A 20,049-nucleotide genomic window follows, 5' to 3' on the forward strand; every position below is an offset into this window, starting at 1 on the left:
AATTATTGTTTAAAATAGAAACCAGACAAAACTCCATCTTTTAATCTAATATATTATTATGTTTATAATTGCATAGCCATTATATGTTTTATACTTTTGTACATTTGACTTAACATTAGGGTCTAAACTAAAGAATGCAAAGAAGAATAGTTTTCTAACCCTAACCCTCACTCTGGGTAATCATGTAGTGTATGTTTGATGAGCATTTTTTTTTATATATACTACATACACACACACACACACACACATTATATATATATATATATATATATATATATATATATATATATATATATATATATATACACAGTTTGGTTAACGTAGCTTTTAGACTACATTTTGATACATTTGACATTTATTATAATAAATACATGGACTTGTAGTTTTATATTTCAGTGAATACATATAGAAGAAATACTGTACTGGAATTGAAAAAAAAAAGTCAAGAGGTAAATTAAAAGTTTGAGTGAATTTGAAGACACTGGCCATGTGGTAAATGCATGGTTTTTCCTCCTCTCATTTCCTGTCTCCTCTGTGCTATCCACTATCAAAATAAAGGCATCATCTTTCCAAAATAAACACAAGGAATTCCAGCTACAACTAAACAAAATTTTATTATGGACAGTAATTCCATATTATAACAACAAGGTACATAAACACACATATACACACACACACAAACTGATAGTGGTCTGATTCAGTCCTATGGTCAAAAGGCAGGTGGTTACAGCAGAGCAATGAAGTTAATTACAAAAACACGTTTGTTACTGCTCTTTACAGCAACAGTTAACTTCACCCTTGACCAAGATCATTATAATACACTCAAGGAGTTATTATGTACACACAAAATATATTTACATTAGTAGTGCCTGAGAGGGGACACAAAAAGCTTTATCTACATATTTATCTATCATATTCTAGATTGACAAAGCCTATTCTCAGTACAGGGGTTTGTGGTAGATTAATTAAATTTTCAATCTGTGGGAAAGGCCATGTACAGTTATTATATCCAACACCCGTTTTATTGTATAAGACCTGAGCCAAAGAGCACAAACAAAACAGAACACAATTCCAATTGAAGAATTCTTTTTATAGATAACAGAAAGAACAGTTGAATCACAGCCTCCCACATACATGTGACAAAACTGGAATTACAGCACTCTGATGTGGCTTCAGCTGAGTGCGTAGTCATAAAATCAAAGCACTTCCAATTTTATAAACGTTGAAAATTGGTGTCATCCATTAGAAACATTTCTACACATTCTTCCAGTTTGTGCTTTAAAATGCAGGCTCTTTTCACCGTCACAATAGTCGTGTTGGTGCCGCTTCTTGTATGTCATAAAATGAAGTATGAGAACTCCCACTATCAGTACAATTACTTAAAACAGCACAAACCAACTTATTAATGAGACATCATTACAAGAGTTATCACTTTTCATATTTTCAATAATCTGTACAAGATAAAAGAAGACAGTGTCTTTTATCCACACTGAGAATCTCTCAAACACACACACGCAAATAACAGAAGTGTCACCACTACTAACTTTACGCAAGTGAATACTTCTGAACTGAAGTAAATACTGTAAGACTCATATCCATTGAGTAAGAAATATAGAAGAAAATACGTTTTCACATGCAGCATTTAGAAAACAGTCTTCAAAGTAAACAACTTAAAAGCTGTCACTGTGGATTTTAGTATCAAAATAACAGATTCAAACTAACGATGTGTATTGTCTCTCACTATGAAGCAGGAAAACATAAGGATGGAAAGTCAAAGCTGTTGCAATATCTCATCCCAAGAATTTCCAGTGTGTTTTGAACAAAGTCCGTATTTATGCATGATTGAAAAGGTGTAACTAGAGATGGTGGAGGGTAGATCCAGCACCTGAGGTGGGATCTGTTGTTTACAGTGTCTACACCATCCCCTCTATGAAACTGGTGTCCAGGTGAACGATAAGCATCCTCAGGAAAGACATCTCCTTGCGTGTGTTCTCAAAGATGATCCGCGGATCATCCGATTGGCATCGGAGGCAGTTGGGGGCCATCACCATGGCCAGGTTGTTTACATCCATCTTGGTTATAGCAACATTAGATGGCTGAGCGAATACCTACAGATAATTAGGATGAATGAGATGAAAGGCTATGAGAAAGGCTGAATCACACTAAGAATTTGAAAAAAAAAAAAGAAAAGAAATGTATTCTGTGGTTGTTTGCCATAATTATTTGGTTTAAAGCCCTAACTATATGCTAAATAGATCTCTCTCTTTTTTTTTTTTTTTTTAAATAAAATATGATGGAAATGTTGAAGAAAAAAAACACTACACAAAACCAAGCAAGGTGGCAATAAGGATGTTTGTGGGAGAGATTTCTGCATTTCAGGAAATTATATACCCACAATGATTTTTCTTACCTGCAGGAAGTGGATGAAGTAGCACAGCACCAGCCTGTTGAGCTCAGGAAGAGACTGCACCACAGCGATGGCTGCCACTGGGTCATCACAGTTACTGACGCACTGCTTATAGAAATTCAAGGGAATCAGAGGCTCCTCGAGCTCCCGATACCAAAGCTTCATGAGGGAGGCTGAACAAAAGGACATGTTCTTTAAGAGGAATAGTCAAACCACACACATAGGATGCAACAAATACAATGGCGTAGAGACAAAAGCATTACACACGCGCACGTTCCCACAGACACACACACACAAAACACAGCCTTCCTCACCAGGAACATTAGGGTCAGAGAGGTTCTCTGGGATCCTCCACTGGTCTACTTGGAGCTTCAACGCATTTACTTCATCAATGTCTCCAGGCACTCTGCAGATAAAACACAAGCACTTTCAGTTACAGTCGGTGGCCACAAGAGGGATCTCTACGTCCATCGTTACATATTCTCCATGCCTTGTGGCAAATTCATTAGACATGCACACCCAATTGGCATCAAATGTGGCCTGGTGGGTGAAAGCACTCAGTTCTTTGTTTGCAGTATCACTTTGTAACAAAAACTGAAAAAAAAAACTAACCAAATAACTAACGTTTCACAGGGAGTTATGTACATACAAATTATATCACACACAAATTCCATATATGGCACGTTTAACAAAAACAACAGTTTTCCAAACAAGTCAAGATGTTACAGAATTAAAACTGCTTGAGAAAATACATACACAAAAATACAGTTGTGAAGCTCCCAATTGCTTAAAGGCCAAACACTACTGTACAAACATATCATGAAGTATCAGATGAAACAGTACTAGTTTCCAGAGCAAAGCAGGGCTGTGTTTGTTCTGCTTACTATTCTGTGTATTGCAGACGACAAGAGCCTACTTTGAAATAGGGTGATAGAGAAGACCACACACATTTGTTTACATACACCATTCATACAATACAGCACACACACACATGCAGTACATAAGATCTTTTAATATCTCAAACTCTCTCTCACACTGCTTAAGTGAAGGCATGTAATTGGTTGAGTTGGGTCAGGCTTACCTGAAGATGCCCTCCGTCTGAGCCCCACCCAGAGCCAGGACATACTGGGAAAGCTGAACCTGCACCCAGGGCAGTTTTCTGTCTGGGAAGAGCTCACTCTGCCTTTCCATCACCTCCTCCAGAGAACTGCCAAACAGGGAGGGGGTGACAATGGCCCGTCTACTGTGGTCGATCTCTTCTAAGGTGGGCTTACGTAGTCCCTAGAGGGGTGATGGTTAAGCAAAGGAGAGATTTAATATCTTGGTTATGTCAGGGATTATGACACTAATCATGGCTATGTGTGAAGCTGTGCTACTATGACTGGATCTGTGTTTACGTCTCTGTGACTGTATCCATGTGGCTGTAATTGTGGCTCTCTCTGTGACAATATCTAGTATGACTCACATGTGAATCACAACTTTCAAACTCACATGGACTATTTATATCATGCAATCATGCAATATTTTAATAGCATGTGAATGCACCATTTGAATTCCAATTTTGACTCCTCTTTTTATTCTCTTATCTTACCTTCTTGCCTCCAGTGATAGCCACCTTCTGCAGTTTGCGATGACAGAATTTGGCATATGTGCTGATAGGCAGACCTGTAGGGTGACAGAAGAGACAAATTTACAGATCAAGGACATAGAAACCTAACTCTACTTAAATAATATGCACACCCTAGCTGTATCCTCAAGGACCCTACATTAAATCCTTAAGGATCAGGCATTACTGAATAGACAAAATAGTAAATTATTCTAATTCTTTCCCACAAACAGGGCACACTGTTTTTCCCACAGATGTCAAAGAGAGTATGAGAGGCAGACAATGGTAACTAGAGAGATTGTTATTCTGGTATATGGGGATTAGAGCAGGCCTGGCTAAACTGTCAGACTGAGAGAAGATTTACTACTGCTGAACAAAAGCTTCAGAGGAGGATCCAGCCTACACATCCAGTGCTCAGGTGATTCATCAGCATACACAGCCATAAAGGCCTTCAGAGAGAATGAGAAACACAGGCTCCCTGTCTGCTACCTGCACTAAGTAGCTACTGTAGGGCTCAGATCTATTTCGGAAGTGAACTACATTAGAGGAAAAAAGCTGTTTTCTGAGGCAGGATGTACTCCAAGAGACTCAAGCAAAAAAAAGAATCTGATCTGTCCTGGGAAAAGTCCCTAGAAATTCTCTTTACTTCTTGTTCTCAAACTAAAACTAAAAAAAAGCAAACTGTGATTGTTAGGTCATCGTGAGTGCTCAGAAAAATAAAGCATCCCCATCTTTCACGTCTGTGCTAACAGGTTCGCACCAAATACTAAGCTCTCATGGGGCCTATTCCAGTTCGGATAATCTCCCTTGTGTCATGTGCCTAAACCAGGGCCAGAGAGATAAACTTAAAGAGATAATAAAAAGTAAACAATTTTCAGCATGTTTCCTACAGCCAAAGCCCCCAAATTTATACCAAACAGGTGACATCACTGCATGTTCAAAACTGCAGCTAGTCTCACTGACTGACTATAATTATATCTAATTAGAGAGATCCTACCAATAATTGGCCCTTGATCTTGGCAAAGACAGGCTTTTCCCCCATAGCTCAGTAGACAGAAGATGTACATTCACTCTGAGAAAAGCAAGAGTGCAGTCTCCTGCTGCAGGGTTGAAACGGGTTTTAACACTAGAGGGGGTTTATATTTACCCCAGGTTTTAATGTCATAACAACAACAAAATCAACAACAACCAGGCAGCCAAACCCCAGGAGAAGTACAAGCTCATTAGATGCTATATGCAGGCTAATGATAAACGAAAACAAAAACACACAGAGCCATGTAAATATGTGGAGGACTGATACTGGCTGCTCACAGCAACTCATTGCTTTGGTCTAACAAAATGTACCAACTACTCCATTCATCAGGCAAACAGCAGCATTTATTATGCCGTTTTGGTCCATAAGAGACTTTATTTTTCTTGTTTTTGTACTTCATCAAGATTTGTCCCTCTAAAGGCTTTTACAGTTTTCAAGAAATTTTTAGTGGGTTTTCGCTTTGACCTCTTAGTCAGTTTGGACTGTTTCCAGCGAAAAGTAATGAGTGTGTGTCACTCAAGTACAATGTGTGAGGCCGCTGCTGTGGTGTCTACTGTGAGATGATTGGGTTCTTCTCTGGTGACATCATCATCATCATCATCAGTGTGGGCTGCTTAGTAAGGGCACGTGCCAATGACTAGGTATCCTCCTAAATGGCCCTCTGACATGCAAGTGGTAAGAGAGACCACTACCATGATTCACAATATTGTTCATTGTGTGACTTCAGAAACTTCTAAAATTCTCATCCTACATTTCCCCCCCCCCAACTCAACTTTCTGTAAAATCATTCATTGTGTCTGAAGTACATCAGCATACCCTCATCTCACATCCTGCAGAGTGCTGAAATTGTCATCCTACTCAGTGGTCAGTCTACAGTGAATGATTTGTTATGGCCTGTGTTGCGAGAGTAGAAAAATATCTTTATGACCCACTCCCTACCTAATACATTTATAAAAATAGGAGATAAAGAGGATACAATGTTATTTAAGCAGAATTTTGGAAAGGCAGGCAAGAAAATGAAATTAAATTACCCTCCTCCTCCTCTGTGTTCTGCTTTCGCTTCTTTCTGGACTTTGAATTCTTCTTCAGTTTTAGTTCCTGCTGTTCCAATATGAACTGAGTCACTATAAATCAAAGAAAACCACAAAGGTCAAATTTCACATAGTCAGTTAGATAAACACAGTAACAAAAATCAGCTTTTGGTCATTAAACATACGGGCCATTTTATTTTTATTCATACTGACTAAATTAAATGACAACTGTACAGGAAAATTAAGAAACAAAATTGTAGTAATAAAAAGGAGGCAGTTCTCAGATGATTAGACAACACAGGGAGGTACAGAATAAAGAAAGGTGACCCACCCTGCTGCTCAGTCTGAGACTCACATTTCTTGTCGCTGGTGGGCTCCGTATGTCTCTGGATGTAGCCCTCCAGGTAGCAGCGGAACTTAGGGGAGGGGGCAAAGAAGGCCAAGCTGACAGCCATTAGCTCCCAACCAGCTGCCAAACTTCTGGGGCTAGCATTAGCCGTTGTCTGCCTCACCAACTGCACATATAGCTCGTCCCGCAGCCCTGGCATGTCCCAGCACTTGGTGACAATTAGAAGTGCACAGTGACGGCGATCCAGACGGGAAGGCCTGTCTCCCATGTAGGCTTGCACCAGCTTGAACATTTCGCAAGCCTCCTTCCTGACAGCTCGATTGCTGGTTACAAGCATGGGCTTTTTGATTGATCCACGGTTCCATGACAGCATATTGGCAATGGAAACACGGCGACGGAACAGACCTTGTGTGTGCATGTTAAGGTGTTTGCTGGCCCAGTCTTCCATGCCCATGTCAGAAGGTGGGGGTTGCCGAAGGGTGGCATAGGAGAGCTGGTAGGAAGATCCTCCTGCTCTTACTCCTGCCCCATCAACTCCCTCTATGTTGTCATGGTTGGTAGGGCGGTGGGGGCCCAGGGAAGCGGTCCGCCCATCCACCATGCCTTTCTTCCGGGTCTCCAACTGAGCCTGCAGCTCTAAGGTGCCCGCCTGCAGGAGAACAAGAGGAGATGAAACAGAAAAGAACAGTTATGAAGAGGAAAAAGAGAGAAGATGTAAGATGAGACTGTGTGGTGAAGCAAATGTGCTGTTCTGCCTTCTGACTACTTTGCTCTACATGTCAGTGGTGGAGCTCTTTATTGTTGCAGGATTGACATAATAAATTCAAGAAAAGTAAGAGAGAAAAAAAAAATAAAAAATCAAACTTCTAATTCTCATAAACCCTGGCCTTGTCAGGGTTTGAACAGCAGAGTGTGGCTTAACAGTCCTTAACCAAAACCATCCACACACCAGGTTCACCTCTACTGAAAACCCAAGCTACACTTTGCACATACCCTACCTGTGATCCCTGTGGTGGAGTTTATCACCATAGGGAGAACCTCAGATCCCTTAATAGAGAAACCAGTAACCTGGATATGCTATGCAAACACCCGAAACAACACAAATCCTCAGCCAGTATCAAAGCACAAATTTAGTAACGGAACATAAAATGCGCTGGAATTTCTTTTCAACTAGACCCTGAAGTAATATGGAGCTGCTGATTGCCAGACAAGTTGGACTTTAGATTTTGGTCTTACAATCAAATGTAGCAGATCTGACGCTCAGCTTTGGCAGTGAGTCTACATGACCATACACAGTTGATGTACGGGTGACAGAGGTCAACTTCAGAAGATCAAACGCAACAAAACCTATGTTTAAATAGAGGATAGACCATATTCTGTTCAAATTCTATTTTTAGTAAATTACAGTTTTACTGACAGCTTTCATGTGCAGTAGCACTATTGACCAGGCCATGACAGTGAAACAGGATTGTATGTGAAAGTATAAAAATCACGCATTTTGTACAAAGGGTTGAACAAGTTAGTTTAAAGGTTTTTTGTCAAGAACAAAATGTTCAGATTGTAGATGTAAAGTGGCTCATACACAGTAAGCTAAAATCTGTCAGTGAGTGAGTGAGTGATATAACAGCAGGTCTGAAGAACATTCCAGGACAGACTTATGGGGGTCTGCTCAGTGCTCCTTGGCTGTCTAACACGCTAAAGCTACCAATAAGCGTTGGTATCAGCACGTGTCCCCCTTCTTCCTCCTTTCATCCTCCCTGCCAAGCATGGGCCATATGGGCCACAGCAGCCCTCCTTCCTGACAAGGGAAGCCATGTCCTGAAACTCTCTGGCCTGGCATGGACCCCAGATACCCAAACACAGTGCAGGCATATGAGTATAAAGCACCTGTAGTGCAGGACAGATGGACAGTGGTAAGAGGATGACAGGTAATGCTGAGACTGTGGTCATTATAGCCAACTATGCCCAGCCTGCCCACTAAATGTCCTGGGCACATCTAGACACTCAAGCGAGACAACTCCCAAAATGCTATTTGTAAAAAGACGACGTTGTCTCAGTTTTCAAATCAGAGCTCCCTGTTGAACCATTCTAAACAGTTGAGGTGGTGGATTTGGACTGCTTCTGGGGCAAAACAATATATAGAAATATATTGTAATATAGGGGAACATGGGTGTCACTGTGTTTCAAGAAGGTCTTTAGAGATTAGAAAATTTAGAACTGGCTCCACATGGTGCTACTTAAATAACCATGACAAGATGTCAAAGGTTCTTTCATCACAATTGATTTCAAGATAAGCCATCACTGTGGTCCATCCATATGTATCTTTGCAAAGTCAAACAACCAATCCCATTGTGCCAGGAAGTGTTTTTTAAATCTGATTTACTCCAATAGCGAGTGGGACTATTTATGTTCTTCCAAACAATCTGTCCATTGTTCCATGCACAGTTTAGAGGACTAGACACACTCAACAATACTAACACAGCAGCTAAAAATTCCCATAATACACATATGCTCAATTCATCTACAACTTATCTGACAAAGTGAAACTCCTCTTAATCTGATAGTGAACATTAAGAGACAACAGTAATCAAGAGCTTTTCTAGAACAATAAAGCTGAACCCAAGCAAACCAGCTGAGATTAACAGGCCACACAACAACACAGAAACAGCATTAGACAAAAGTATAATAATATTGGATTAGTTATGTATTCTCTTACAACCTATATTGGATTAGGTAAAATGTATCCTCTTACGATCTATTTTGTTTTGCTTACACACATATACACAAACACAAACCTGTACAGCAAACATAAACACAATAGGTGGTAGGGTTACCTGGGAGGGTGGTCCTAAGGTGTCTGGTGAGGACAGGCTGGCTTGGCTATTCACACTCATCTCCAAGGTGTCCACCTTTTCATAGGTCCTTTTTTGCCTCCCTGGAATCTCCAGAGGAGTTAGGGGAGAGTTTCCATGATTATTTGCTCTATTTAGCGACCGAGGAGCCCCAGTGAGATCCTCTCGAGATGCACACCTGCCTGCTGACCCACTCCCACCACTTCCGTACCACCTGAGTGAGTCGGCTGGGGAGCGTGTCCGAGGTACCGCCACTCTCTCCCCTATCTCAGGGTCCAGTCCTGCTCTTACCTCCCTCATTGTGTTGGAGCGACTCACAACTTCCCTCATCTCTGCCATCAACCTCTCATTGAGAGCACACAGCTCCCCGCTGCTGCCTACGGATCCCGGCCTTCCTCCAGCACCACCACTGGCTCCTACCCTCCTTCTACTCTTTCTTCTCAGACTTGGGGAGGGGCCTGTGGAATAACCAGAGTCTTGATAGTTTGCTGTGGCCTGCGGGGTTGAGGAGGGGAAGTCCTGCGAGGCCTGGCTGCTCTGTCTGCTGTGTCGTGCCTCCATAGCACGCTGCACAGTGGCCTCCAGGATGCGCCAATTTTGTTTCTTGTCCAGTGTACTTGGGCCTGGGATCCCTGGCTCTTTGTCCCGCAACTGACCTCTAGACTGCGGCAAAGAGTGGGCTTGAGGCCGGGGATGTGCCTGAGGCTGAGTCAAGACAGAATCCTGCTTAGGGACAGGGGATGGGGCACGTTTAAGTACAGGAGACCCAGACTGGATCCCCTGTTTGGGGTCCACATTGACCATGTGCTTGATGCACTCCAGGCCAGCTGGGCTGTAATCAGAGGAAGGATTCCTCCTGTGTCTGGAGCCTGAAAATGATGATCCAGGGTGTTGGAGGTGTCTGGACTGGAGGCTATGGGTAGGTGTCAGGCGACTTACTAGTTGTCCATTGTACAGGTGGGCCCCCTCTACCTCCATGTCTATTGGGGGTTCATCGTATATTGGACAGTCTGAAACTGGCTCATCATAGATTGGGACAGTGCAACCATACTGGGGAGAGACAGGGCGTGGTGTGCTGGTCTGTGATCTGTGAAGTAGTGGACTGGGATGGCTATTGCCTGATGTCACTAAACAGAAGTTACCATTACTGGATTTTCTCAGGTGATGGGCCTGACGTGAGTCTGCAGCCGTTTTGCCAGAAGGGGCAGTTTTATATCCCTGGGTGGGGCCTAATTGTCCACCTTGGGCACTGTTGCTAGACGGGTGCAAGGTAAAGGTGTTTGCTTTGCTGTGTGCACTGTGCTGGAGATGTTGCGGCTGTAAGGTTGGACTAGGATGGCTACGACTCCTGCTGTTCACTTTCACCAGCATGGCTGCTTTAGAACCAGGTGCAGGTTGCCATCTTTGAGAAGCATCACTGCAGAAGAGAAAACATTACCAAAATCATTTTCATGTCAGTCAAAGTAACAAAGTAAATGCAGTCAAACTGAAGCCCAATCACATTTGTATCACATTTTTTATGCATCACAGCAACTCAATCAATATTGTAGAGTATCAAATTTGCTTGGGCAAATTAGAAGTGCTATATGTGCAATTTGCAATGGGCTTTAGAGCCTGCAACACAGCAATACAACCCGAAATCGGATAATCAAATAAGAAAACCCTCTTAAGCTTCCACACATAACCATAAATGCAACATCATCACATTCCATGATGCACAGGCATGGAGGCATTTGTTATACTTCATCTCTTTTAGAAAATCCAAGGCTGACAGAGTTGGAAAACGCAGCAGCAATCCACAAATTCTTCTCTAAACATTTTTCTCTCCTGCAAAGTCTTTTCTCCATTTTTAGTCTCACGATAATATTAGCCTTGTCAAACCCATGAGACAACAACTTCACCGGATATTCAAACCAAGCGCCTAAAACATAATGAGTGACTGAATGCATCACATCTCACCAAAATCCCTCACCAGTTTAAGCAGTTGTAAAATGTGTAACTAGAGCTTGATAGATTAGATGTTTGTCTGGTAGTGTGCATGTGAAGCAGCAATGGTTGGGTCACATGGAATGAAAGTCTGCCATTTAAATCAGTTAATAAACACTTGGAAAGCAGTATGCCCCATGAAAAGAAGTTGATCTGAAAAACAGAATTGTAGCATTGCACAGCTTAGAAGACTTTTGCTTTGGACCAAAGGTTAATTCTTCTCCTTGTAGTTGAGTGGCTGAGCTAACGTAGAACCCAGTGGCCAACTGCTAATCCTGGCAACTTAAAACAATCTGCTATCAATCTGGTCTTGTTACTAGGGTCTGCTGCCTTTCACCCTACCAATGACCCATAATCGTCCTCTATTGGGATTGGCAACCAGGATTTTTCCTTAACTGATCAGAAATCTGCTCCCTTAAACCAATGAGTTTTTAAAGTGGGCATTACCGCACATACACGTACTGCCACAGCTGGTGTGAGGAAAACACATAATGCAGTGCAGAATGTACAAGTTTAATTTACTTTCTTCCTTAAACAAAGCCCAAACCAGTAAATACGTTTCAAGGCAAGCTTAGGTGACTTACCTTCCCTCCTCCTAACCTCCCAACTATTTAACATTAAGTGGGATAATTAATTACATCAAAGCTGATCAACTTATGTCCTTGTAAATCCAACCAAGCACAGAGTCGTGTGAATCCAAGGCTAGTGTTCAAAGGCTTTCCCCTTCCAAAAGGGCAATCTTAGTTAAGAGTTGGGCTGTAATGGGAGGAAGAGGATGCAGGGGGAGGAGAGAAAGAGGTGGGGAGACCATTCTCTCCTCCCCACATATCTCTGAACAATGTTGAAACAATTCCCCTGAGGTCCTCAAGCAAACAGCAAACTTCCTTTAGTTGCCCCTCTCTCTCTCTGTCTCTCTGGACTGTATTTCACCTGTAGTTCATAGAGTGAGTCACACTGTGACTCACTCTATGAACTACATAAACAGGCTCTCATCTCTAAATGGTCCCACAGATTTGCCACCCAGACAAGGACTATAAACAGCTGGTTCACAATCACCTGACTCAGAACCAGGAGAGTCAGCCTCCATTAAGTCTGTTAGTAACACTACTGACACCAATCAAGAGTTTACTGGCTGAACACACAACGCTCATACAGACACATCTGAAGTCAAGAAGCTCTGATAGAGGTGTTTCACCCCAAACAACTACTGTTTATCTGTTACAAGCAAGTGTGAGGGTGTATAGATGGAGGGGGGTTGATAGGTAACAGCTGTAAACATGAGAAGCCAATGTTTGTACTCTTTGAAACTTTGTATATTTTCTCACTCTAACTTTACCAAACAGGTGGAGTTAATACAAACGGTAGAAAACTCATTCCCACCTCTGCAGCTGACACACACAGCTAACCATTTAGCACTGGTTTGCTATGGCAGGAACAGCACATACATAAAACATCATGGCTTTTCCTGTAATTGGACAGCCATATAACACTGACGACCTCACACATAAAAACCACAATAATGAAATTCTTCTTTTATTATACACAAATAAAATCTTGCTGATCACACGTAAAACTAATTTGGGTTTAGGCAGTAGCTGACTGTAAAAAACAAAACAAACAAAAAGCATGCATAATGTGTCGCCTATTTTCTAGGTGGGTGGGTGACGTACTTTATGAGGACTGACCCTGAGATAGTAGTGACCACTATTTCCTATGTGGGGAGGCCCTGTGAGGGCTGGAGAGAAAGCTTCCCCATATGTAGCACAAACAGGAAATGCCTAATGTAATGTTCACACACTGTGTGGAAGTAAGGGCACAACCTTAATTAAAGTAGGCTTATAAACAGCATAACAGAATGTTCTTGGACAAAATTACCCCATCACATTAACCTACTTCATATAGAAAAACACAACATTGTTCTATACAATGCATTCATGTCAATTCAAACAATAAATTAAGCTAATTCTTAAAAGACTGTAATGACTATGTGAGGAGCTCACAGTGCTAAGAGTTAGGCATTTTGTCAGGGTCGGTCTCTGTTATTTGCCTGCTATTGTTCCAGCCAGGCTCAGCAAAGGTCTAGTGCATTCAGCCTTTTCCAGCACTGGCACGTTTTGTAAGTTGTCAGCAGTGAGTTTGGTCCGGTGATCATCAAGATCACATGTGGACCGGTAGCCAACCCTAAGGTTCAACAGTATTTTCGATCCCTATCCAAAGCCTCTAATCCCATTACACAGCTAGAGCAACACTTGGATATTACCAAACCCCAGGTCAACCAAATAAAGTATGAATACAAACCCCAAATCAAAAGAAAAACAGCAATGACAGTACAATGGTGGGTTGTGGGGAAGGGTTAGAGATGAGCAGAGCCAGAGAGACTAGAGTACATGAGTGTAAATGAGAAGGGGTGGGGATTAGTCGTGGGAGAGAACAGCAAGGGAATGAGCGGGAAGGCTCACATTCCTCAGGGCTCATTCAGTAGCCTCTGCAGCAGGGTGAGGGTTCAAACAATGCATGGCTGTGGCATTGTCACAGAGACACCCCTCTCACAACAGTAATGGAGTGCAAGGGGGGAGCGGTTGGGAAAAGGCTGAAACTAGAAAGCCCTCCACAAACCCAAGTGAGCTACCCAGGCAAGCAGGTAGGCTCTTACATAATGCTGAACAGGTCTGGACTATACTGTAATCATAATGAAAGTTGTTTAGAAAGGGTGTGTTGCCTGCTAGTAGTCTGTCAGGTGTTAAATGTTAGCTGAAGGAGGAGATTATGCACTGCAATTTATCAAAGAGGTTAAAACAGACACAATAATTGCTACTGGGAGGGTAAGTTTTTTCCCCAGGTGTTTCTAAAGCTCTTCCTGTGTGATCATTTATACTTGGGAAACAATTGAAATGGAAACTTTGCAAACACATGCAGCACATGTGCACACCCATATGGGACACCCATGTATGCCCTTACAAGCCCCTTCATTTAGATCCTGGTGCCAGCATGTTAGACCTTTTAGAGGGTCATTCAAATCAATAAACGAAAACTTTATTTATATAGCACCTTTCTAAAGACTGATGCAATTCAAATTGCTTTACAGATGACAGAAAGTTGATGTGAAGGTGTCCCAAGCACAGTCAATAATGTGTTAATAATGTCCACAAACAAATAAACAAATAAATAAATAAACAAGAGAGAAGTTGACAACAAGGCTCTCAAACTGAGGGCAGTAAGACATTATGGATTAGGAGACTATTTTCTCAGTGTCCTATAGATCTTGATAAACAAGTAAAAACAATGATAAATAAAACATAAAAATTACAAAATAAATGATATGTAAATATATACAATAAATGAATACCAGACATTAGATATTTTAATCAAAAGCCAGGCTAAAAAGGTGGGTTTTAATTTTACTTTGTTGTTCTGAGATCCTGAGATCTGAGAGGATGGAGAAATGTAGGATAAAATGAAGTTACAGGCTCTTTGGAAAGCAATAAGGTAATCTGATTGGCCTCTGGGGCAACAAATCAACTTAACAGTCAGCAAATTGAAATTAGTTATGGCAGCTCAGAAACACAGATCCTGATAGCTCTGTCACCATTCTGAATATTGTTGTACTCAGGTCGTCTCAATAACTGTCTAACTACACAATAGGGACGCTGCTGTCAGATGTGCTGTCTCTACTTTCTTTCCTGCTTGGAAGAACTGTTGTTGGAGAAGCCATCAGCTGAGTCACGTTGGCGGATAGGGATATGGAATTGGAAGTCTTAAATATACCCCCTGGGAATAGCGGGGCCTGAAAAACAGGGGTTATTATTAACACTGGCTGGACAGGAAGCGGAAATTAGGTCACAAAGGCCAAGCCTCTGCTACACAAACACCTCACAGCACAGGCCAATTGTAGCCTTGCAAATGGCGTAGAGGAAGGAAACCGTCTTCAGCAAATCCTCTTTCCAGTGTCATATCTACTTCACAAATGAAGAAAGCCAATTTGCCTTCTTTAGCATTCTTTTAAAATATATTTTATAAATATATCATGCAAAAGCAAAGTAGAATTTTGGTGTTAGGGGGTTAAACTGATAGCCCCGTAGTTCCTGTAGGCAGCAACTGTCCTACAACAGCTGAAATGACACACCTCTTCTCAGAGCCAAGATGTCTACCAGCTGTGAATGTCTGTGTATCCCGCAGCCTGACTTTGTGTAGAGTATTGGGCTGAGCCAAAGGACAGCCACTAGGATCCTTTTGATGGGACAGGATGAGGCCAAACCCAACTGCATTCCAGAGAGACCCGCCTCTGAAATCTAAAAGAGTACCTACAACTCCTTTTGGGACACCAGATCGCATTATTGTTTACATGACATGATAGGAACTGCAAGATTAGAAACGCTGAAAGTGCCCTGAAAAATAGAATTACTCAATGCATTAAAAAAATAAAGATAAAAAAACTAAATTAAAAAAAAAAATCAGGACATCTATCTCAGAGAAACCAGTTTTCTCTGGTAGGTAATACGGAAAAAGAGGAGAGACACAGCTGATAATACACAGCACAGAATGTCTGAATAAAAAAAAAAAAGCCATGGTGGAATATAGCTTATTTAGACTTCTTTGTCATTATTTTTTACAATTAAAAATTAAACTGAGGCAGCATCACTCCATTGATGATCTCTCCAATAATCAGCTTTTCACTGCTAAATCTGCACTTATTAGTTATGCACATATGCTGTAAGAGAAATGTACACGTGGAAGAAAAAAAAAAATCTGTTTTCACCAGTCCCCAACACTGATTTTGGAAAACAGAAAAGTTAAAAAAAGGCTTTCCTGCGAAAGTCGACTGTAACCAGATTACAGTGCATGCAAGCTCACCGATTCTCATTCCTAACCAGACCAACGCACTAATGCACATAACAATAACAACAAAAGTGCAACATTTTTGCAATGATTATATGCAAACTTAAAATACTTGTGGAAAGAGATGAAAAGTAAGCTTACTACAACAAAGAGTTTAGAGATAAAACAAGATGTTTAAGGGTCTGTAAAAATGTTACATCCTAAGAGTGGTGGGAGATGAAAAGCATGAGAGGCTTTTGCCCGCACAGTGAACATACAATGTGTGACTCATTAAAAACTTTATTTACCTAATAAGACTCCCCCATGTTTCCTAAATAAAGCCACTGATGATTTCTCCTAGATGACTCACGGCCAGATAGTCATCCGAAGAAGAGGGGAAGTCTGTTTTGTTTTGGCTTTTACTACTTTTGCTGTGCATATGAATTTCCTTATAAAACAAACAAAAAACCAAAACCAAAACATGAACTGAAATTTTCATGTCTGTTTTTATCATTAGCCCTGTATCACCTTCGGGGGAGGATTCAGATGTTGTAGCCTGTTAGCTTGTCTAACATTCATCACACTAAAATAAAGCCCAACATTAGAGCTGTTTGATTATCGCTAAAATTAGAATTGCAATTATTTGGTTCAACATTGTGATCACAATTATGTAATTTGATTACTGATTAACTGGATTGTGGAACTTTAAATAGATATGATTCAACTGAAAAACAAACATAGCAAATTAATAAATAAATATTACAGCCTCAGTCACAGCCTCAGTGAAGCATCCGTCACACTTTCAGGTGCAAAGATTTCATTTATCTTTTTTTACCATAGTAGAGCCTTTTTACTCGTGGTTTGCTATGAATTTCCCCTTTTACATTACAGCACTTTGTACTTTGTTTGATAAGTGCTTTATAAATAAAGCTATTATTATTAGATGTGTGTTCACTCATCTTTTAATTTCTTATTTTTTGTCAACTTTATTTTGAACAAGCATAGGGGACCTGGTGGCTCAGTGGTAGAGCATAGGGCTGGAATGCAGAAGGCAAACAATGGAACAACTAAGAGACAAGATTATTTAGTAATTAATATACCAAAATCTGTATAAGCTCTCAAAATCTTTTTAAATAAATCCAGAGACAACCAACAATACGGAAAGCCAAGATGAAAGTATGTAATGTCAGTGTGACTGTCTTAGCTTGAATGCTGGTGCACCACTATGTCATTAAAAGGGCTAAATGAGAGAGAGCGCATACAAATCATTTGGCGCTCTTTTCCACTAAGTATACCTAGACTTCCGGCTTAGTGTATGCTCTCACTTGACCCTGGGAGGCAACTAGGGTTTAAGTGAGGGCCTTTGTTCCTTTTATTGGTTTATTACACGCCCAGGCCAACCTAAAAGACAAAAAAAAGTGCCATGGCCTTAATGTGAACCACTTCAGGTCACTTCTGGATGGTCTTCCACCTTACTTTTGTCACCACACACACACACACACACACCTCTAAAGACAGGATTACATACACCATGTATGGTGAACTCCCTACAGATGTTACCTGGCTAATTACAACATACAGACCCCCCTCAAGTATTCAAAGGTGGGTGACATTCAATAGAGATGTTACAATCCAGATTATTTGTAATGCCTCAAGTTCCTACCTAACAGACAGATCAGCTTGCCATACCTTCCTGTAAATGGAACCACACGTAAGAGACATGTTTATGCCTGGAGAGGACGGTACTTCCCTGATGAAGTCCACAGGCTCAAAGTACCAAGAAATTCCCAGGAAATGTGATAAGACTTGGCCAATGAGTAACAGATTTGGCACTCAAGCTGACATATGTACATGTGTACTCCGATGCCTACAGTTCCTATAAGCATGAACATAGACAAATAGAGATACAGTACGAGCTTTGAAAGGAAAGGGAGAGACTAGAGAGAATAGAAGTGGCATCAACCAGCTAGTGCTTACAATAACACACAGGGTGTGTTGTGTGAAAACTCTGGAAACTCTTCTATCTGCTATGAACAGATATATTTATAGCCCCAAAAAAGGGAAACTGGTGTTGGAAGAAATGGGATGGTCCAATCTCCACAACGAACAGCATTGTTTTCAAAGGTCATAAGTTATAATTTTCCCCTCCATCCCTGTTGAAAACTAAGAGTAGAAAAAAAAGGAAAACAGGAACATGTCAAGACGTGTCTCAAACCGCCGACCTGAAACAACGTAATACCCCATCATTCTACAGAACTGAAAACGTAATGGTGGACGTAGCACCTTTTAAAAATGGAAGAGATTATATTGTAATGAAACTCTCCAATACTTCTCTGTTCTATATTGGAGAACAATGACGCTAACCTAAAACCCCTGTGGCTATTCCAAATTTTCATTTTAAGAAAGAAGAGGTTCTTGGTAAAGTTGAGTCACTGAGGTAAAGTGAGACCTTCTGGGGTGTTTCAACACTCCCCAAACATACCAGAGGCAATGCAACAAGGTGTACAGTAATATCAATATTGATCAATTATGGCTAAACAATTAGCTCCCTCTCTCCACCTGTATGTACTCCCAGAACATTGGAGGGTGAGAGGAGAGGCCACCTAATAGCAAACGTGAAGCTCAAGTAGAACCTGGAGGAAATGTGCCAGTGTCACCGCAACAGAGCCTCTGAAAATCAGCAGGGTTCACCTCGTTTATAAGCATCTGGACTGTAGTGGTTCTACTTGTTATTAACCACAGATAACGGTTTCACATGCCTCTCATGCATGCACGTTTAAACTCCCATAAGAGGGGTTACAGTCTCTTAATGGCCTGGGGCCTAGATTTGTTTTAGGAAAATGAAATGAGCATTGGAGCAGAGCGACGCAGGGTAGTGCTGAGCACACAGAAGGACACTAAGACGGCCTCAGTGGCTCTGTGCCAGGGGAAACAGAAGTGGCACGTATGGAATCTGCCTTGAAGGGAAGAGATGGTGGTTTGGACGAGGCCACAACGTCAAGCACATGATGGGGTCTCTGAATGACTTAGTGTTAGGGGCCAATGTGCACAATCAACCCTAACACGAGTAGGGGGAAGGATGTCATGTCTTCAATATAACGGATCATTCTCCCCATTTGGTAGTGATTTGCAAAAATGGCAGAGCATGGTTCACAGGCAGTAGTATGGAAATGGGACATATGGAATGTTCAGATAAGTGAAAATGAAAATAAAAAAAGCCATTTGAGTCAGCCTAAGTGGTGAAAAATCTAAATAATCTTGCAAGTTCTCATAGCAAAAACATTTGAAAGCCATTACAACCTATGCCACATGCTGTGATGACCATCATGTCTCCCCACTTTTCTCCTAGTATTATAAACCATTACTGATTAGACATGATTCCCTTTCCAGACGTACTGTAAATGCTACTAAAGTTTAGTCAGTCTTACCTCTGTGGGTCCTTGCTGCTCTCTACGCTGTGTTCTGTGCTGCTTCCATCTCCCTGCGATGTGCTGTTCAGTGATGGGTCTAGCTCAGGGTTGACAGCCTCTTCGCTGCTCTCCAGGGGTCTGGGGACAGGGTCGTCACAGTTTTGCTCAGGCATAGGGATGCAGCGTCTCTGGCTCCCCACACTGCTGACGCTCCCAGTGGTCCCTTGTGGGTGCCTGTCCATGCCCCCTGCAGCCTGCTTGGCCTCATTGCATCGCTTCATGGCTTGGAGTTGGGAGAGGGGGACAATATCGGCTCCCTCCGGTCGATGCCAGACTGTGCGGCGACCAGTGGAGTTGTAATAGTAGAAGCGGCTACTTTGGGGGTCAAACAGCTCCCACCACTGGTTGCCGTCTGCCTGGCGAACCGGAACACCTGGAGGAGGATCCCAGCCGCACTCACCAGTGGTCAAATTCACATACATACGTTCATGAGAGCGTGGCTCCAGGATTTCCACCCAGTCAGAGCTAATTGAAAAGAAACAAAGACCAATGGAATAGTG

At 41.7% G+C, this 20,049-nt stretch overlaps 1 protein-coding gene across 6 annotated transcripts in view; it reads right to left on the reverse strand.

Moving 5' to 3' along the window:
* Positions 1-595: 595 nt before the first annotated feature.
* Positions 596-20,049, reverse strand: part of arhgap46a (Rho GTPase activating protein 46a) — a 30,664-nt gene continuing 11,210 nt past the window's right edge. For 4 of the 6 annotated variants that reach the window (XM_067503739.1, XM_067503737.1, XM_067503741.1 and 1 more), the window contains exons 2-10: positions 19,508-20,014; positions 9,261-10,695; positions 6,409-7,075; positions 6,078-6,170; positions 3,999-4,072; positions 3,489-3,688; positions 2,722-2,813; positions 2,411-2,580; positions 596-2,108 (exon numbers count right to left, since the gene is read on the reverse strand). In XM_067503739.1, coding sequence (XP_067359840.1) covers positions 1,914-2,108; positions 2,411-2,580; positions 2,722-2,813; positions 3,489-3,688; positions 3,999-4,072; positions 6,078-6,170; positions 6,409-7,075; positions 9,261-10,695; positions 19,508-20,014 — 3,433 coding nt within the window. In that variant the 3' untranslated portion in view covers positions 596-1,913. Of the gene's footprint in view, positions 2,109-2,410; positions 2,581-2,721; positions 2,814-3,488; positions 3,689-3,998; positions 4,073-6,077; positions 6,171-6,408; positions 7,076-9,260; positions 10,696-11,848; positions 12,001-19,507; positions 20,015-20,049 lie in introns of those variants that run through there. The other 2 variants (XM_067503738.1, XM_067503742.1) reach the window with 2 other exon arrangements.

The sequence above is a fragment of the Channa argus genome, chromosome 5, assembly GCF_033026475.1.
Source record: "Channa argus isolate prfri chromosome 5, Channa argus male v1.0, whole genome shotgun sequence".
Taxonomy (NCBI): domain Eukaryota; kingdom Metazoa; phylum Chordata; class Actinopteri; order Anabantiformes; family Channidae; genus Channa; species Channa argus.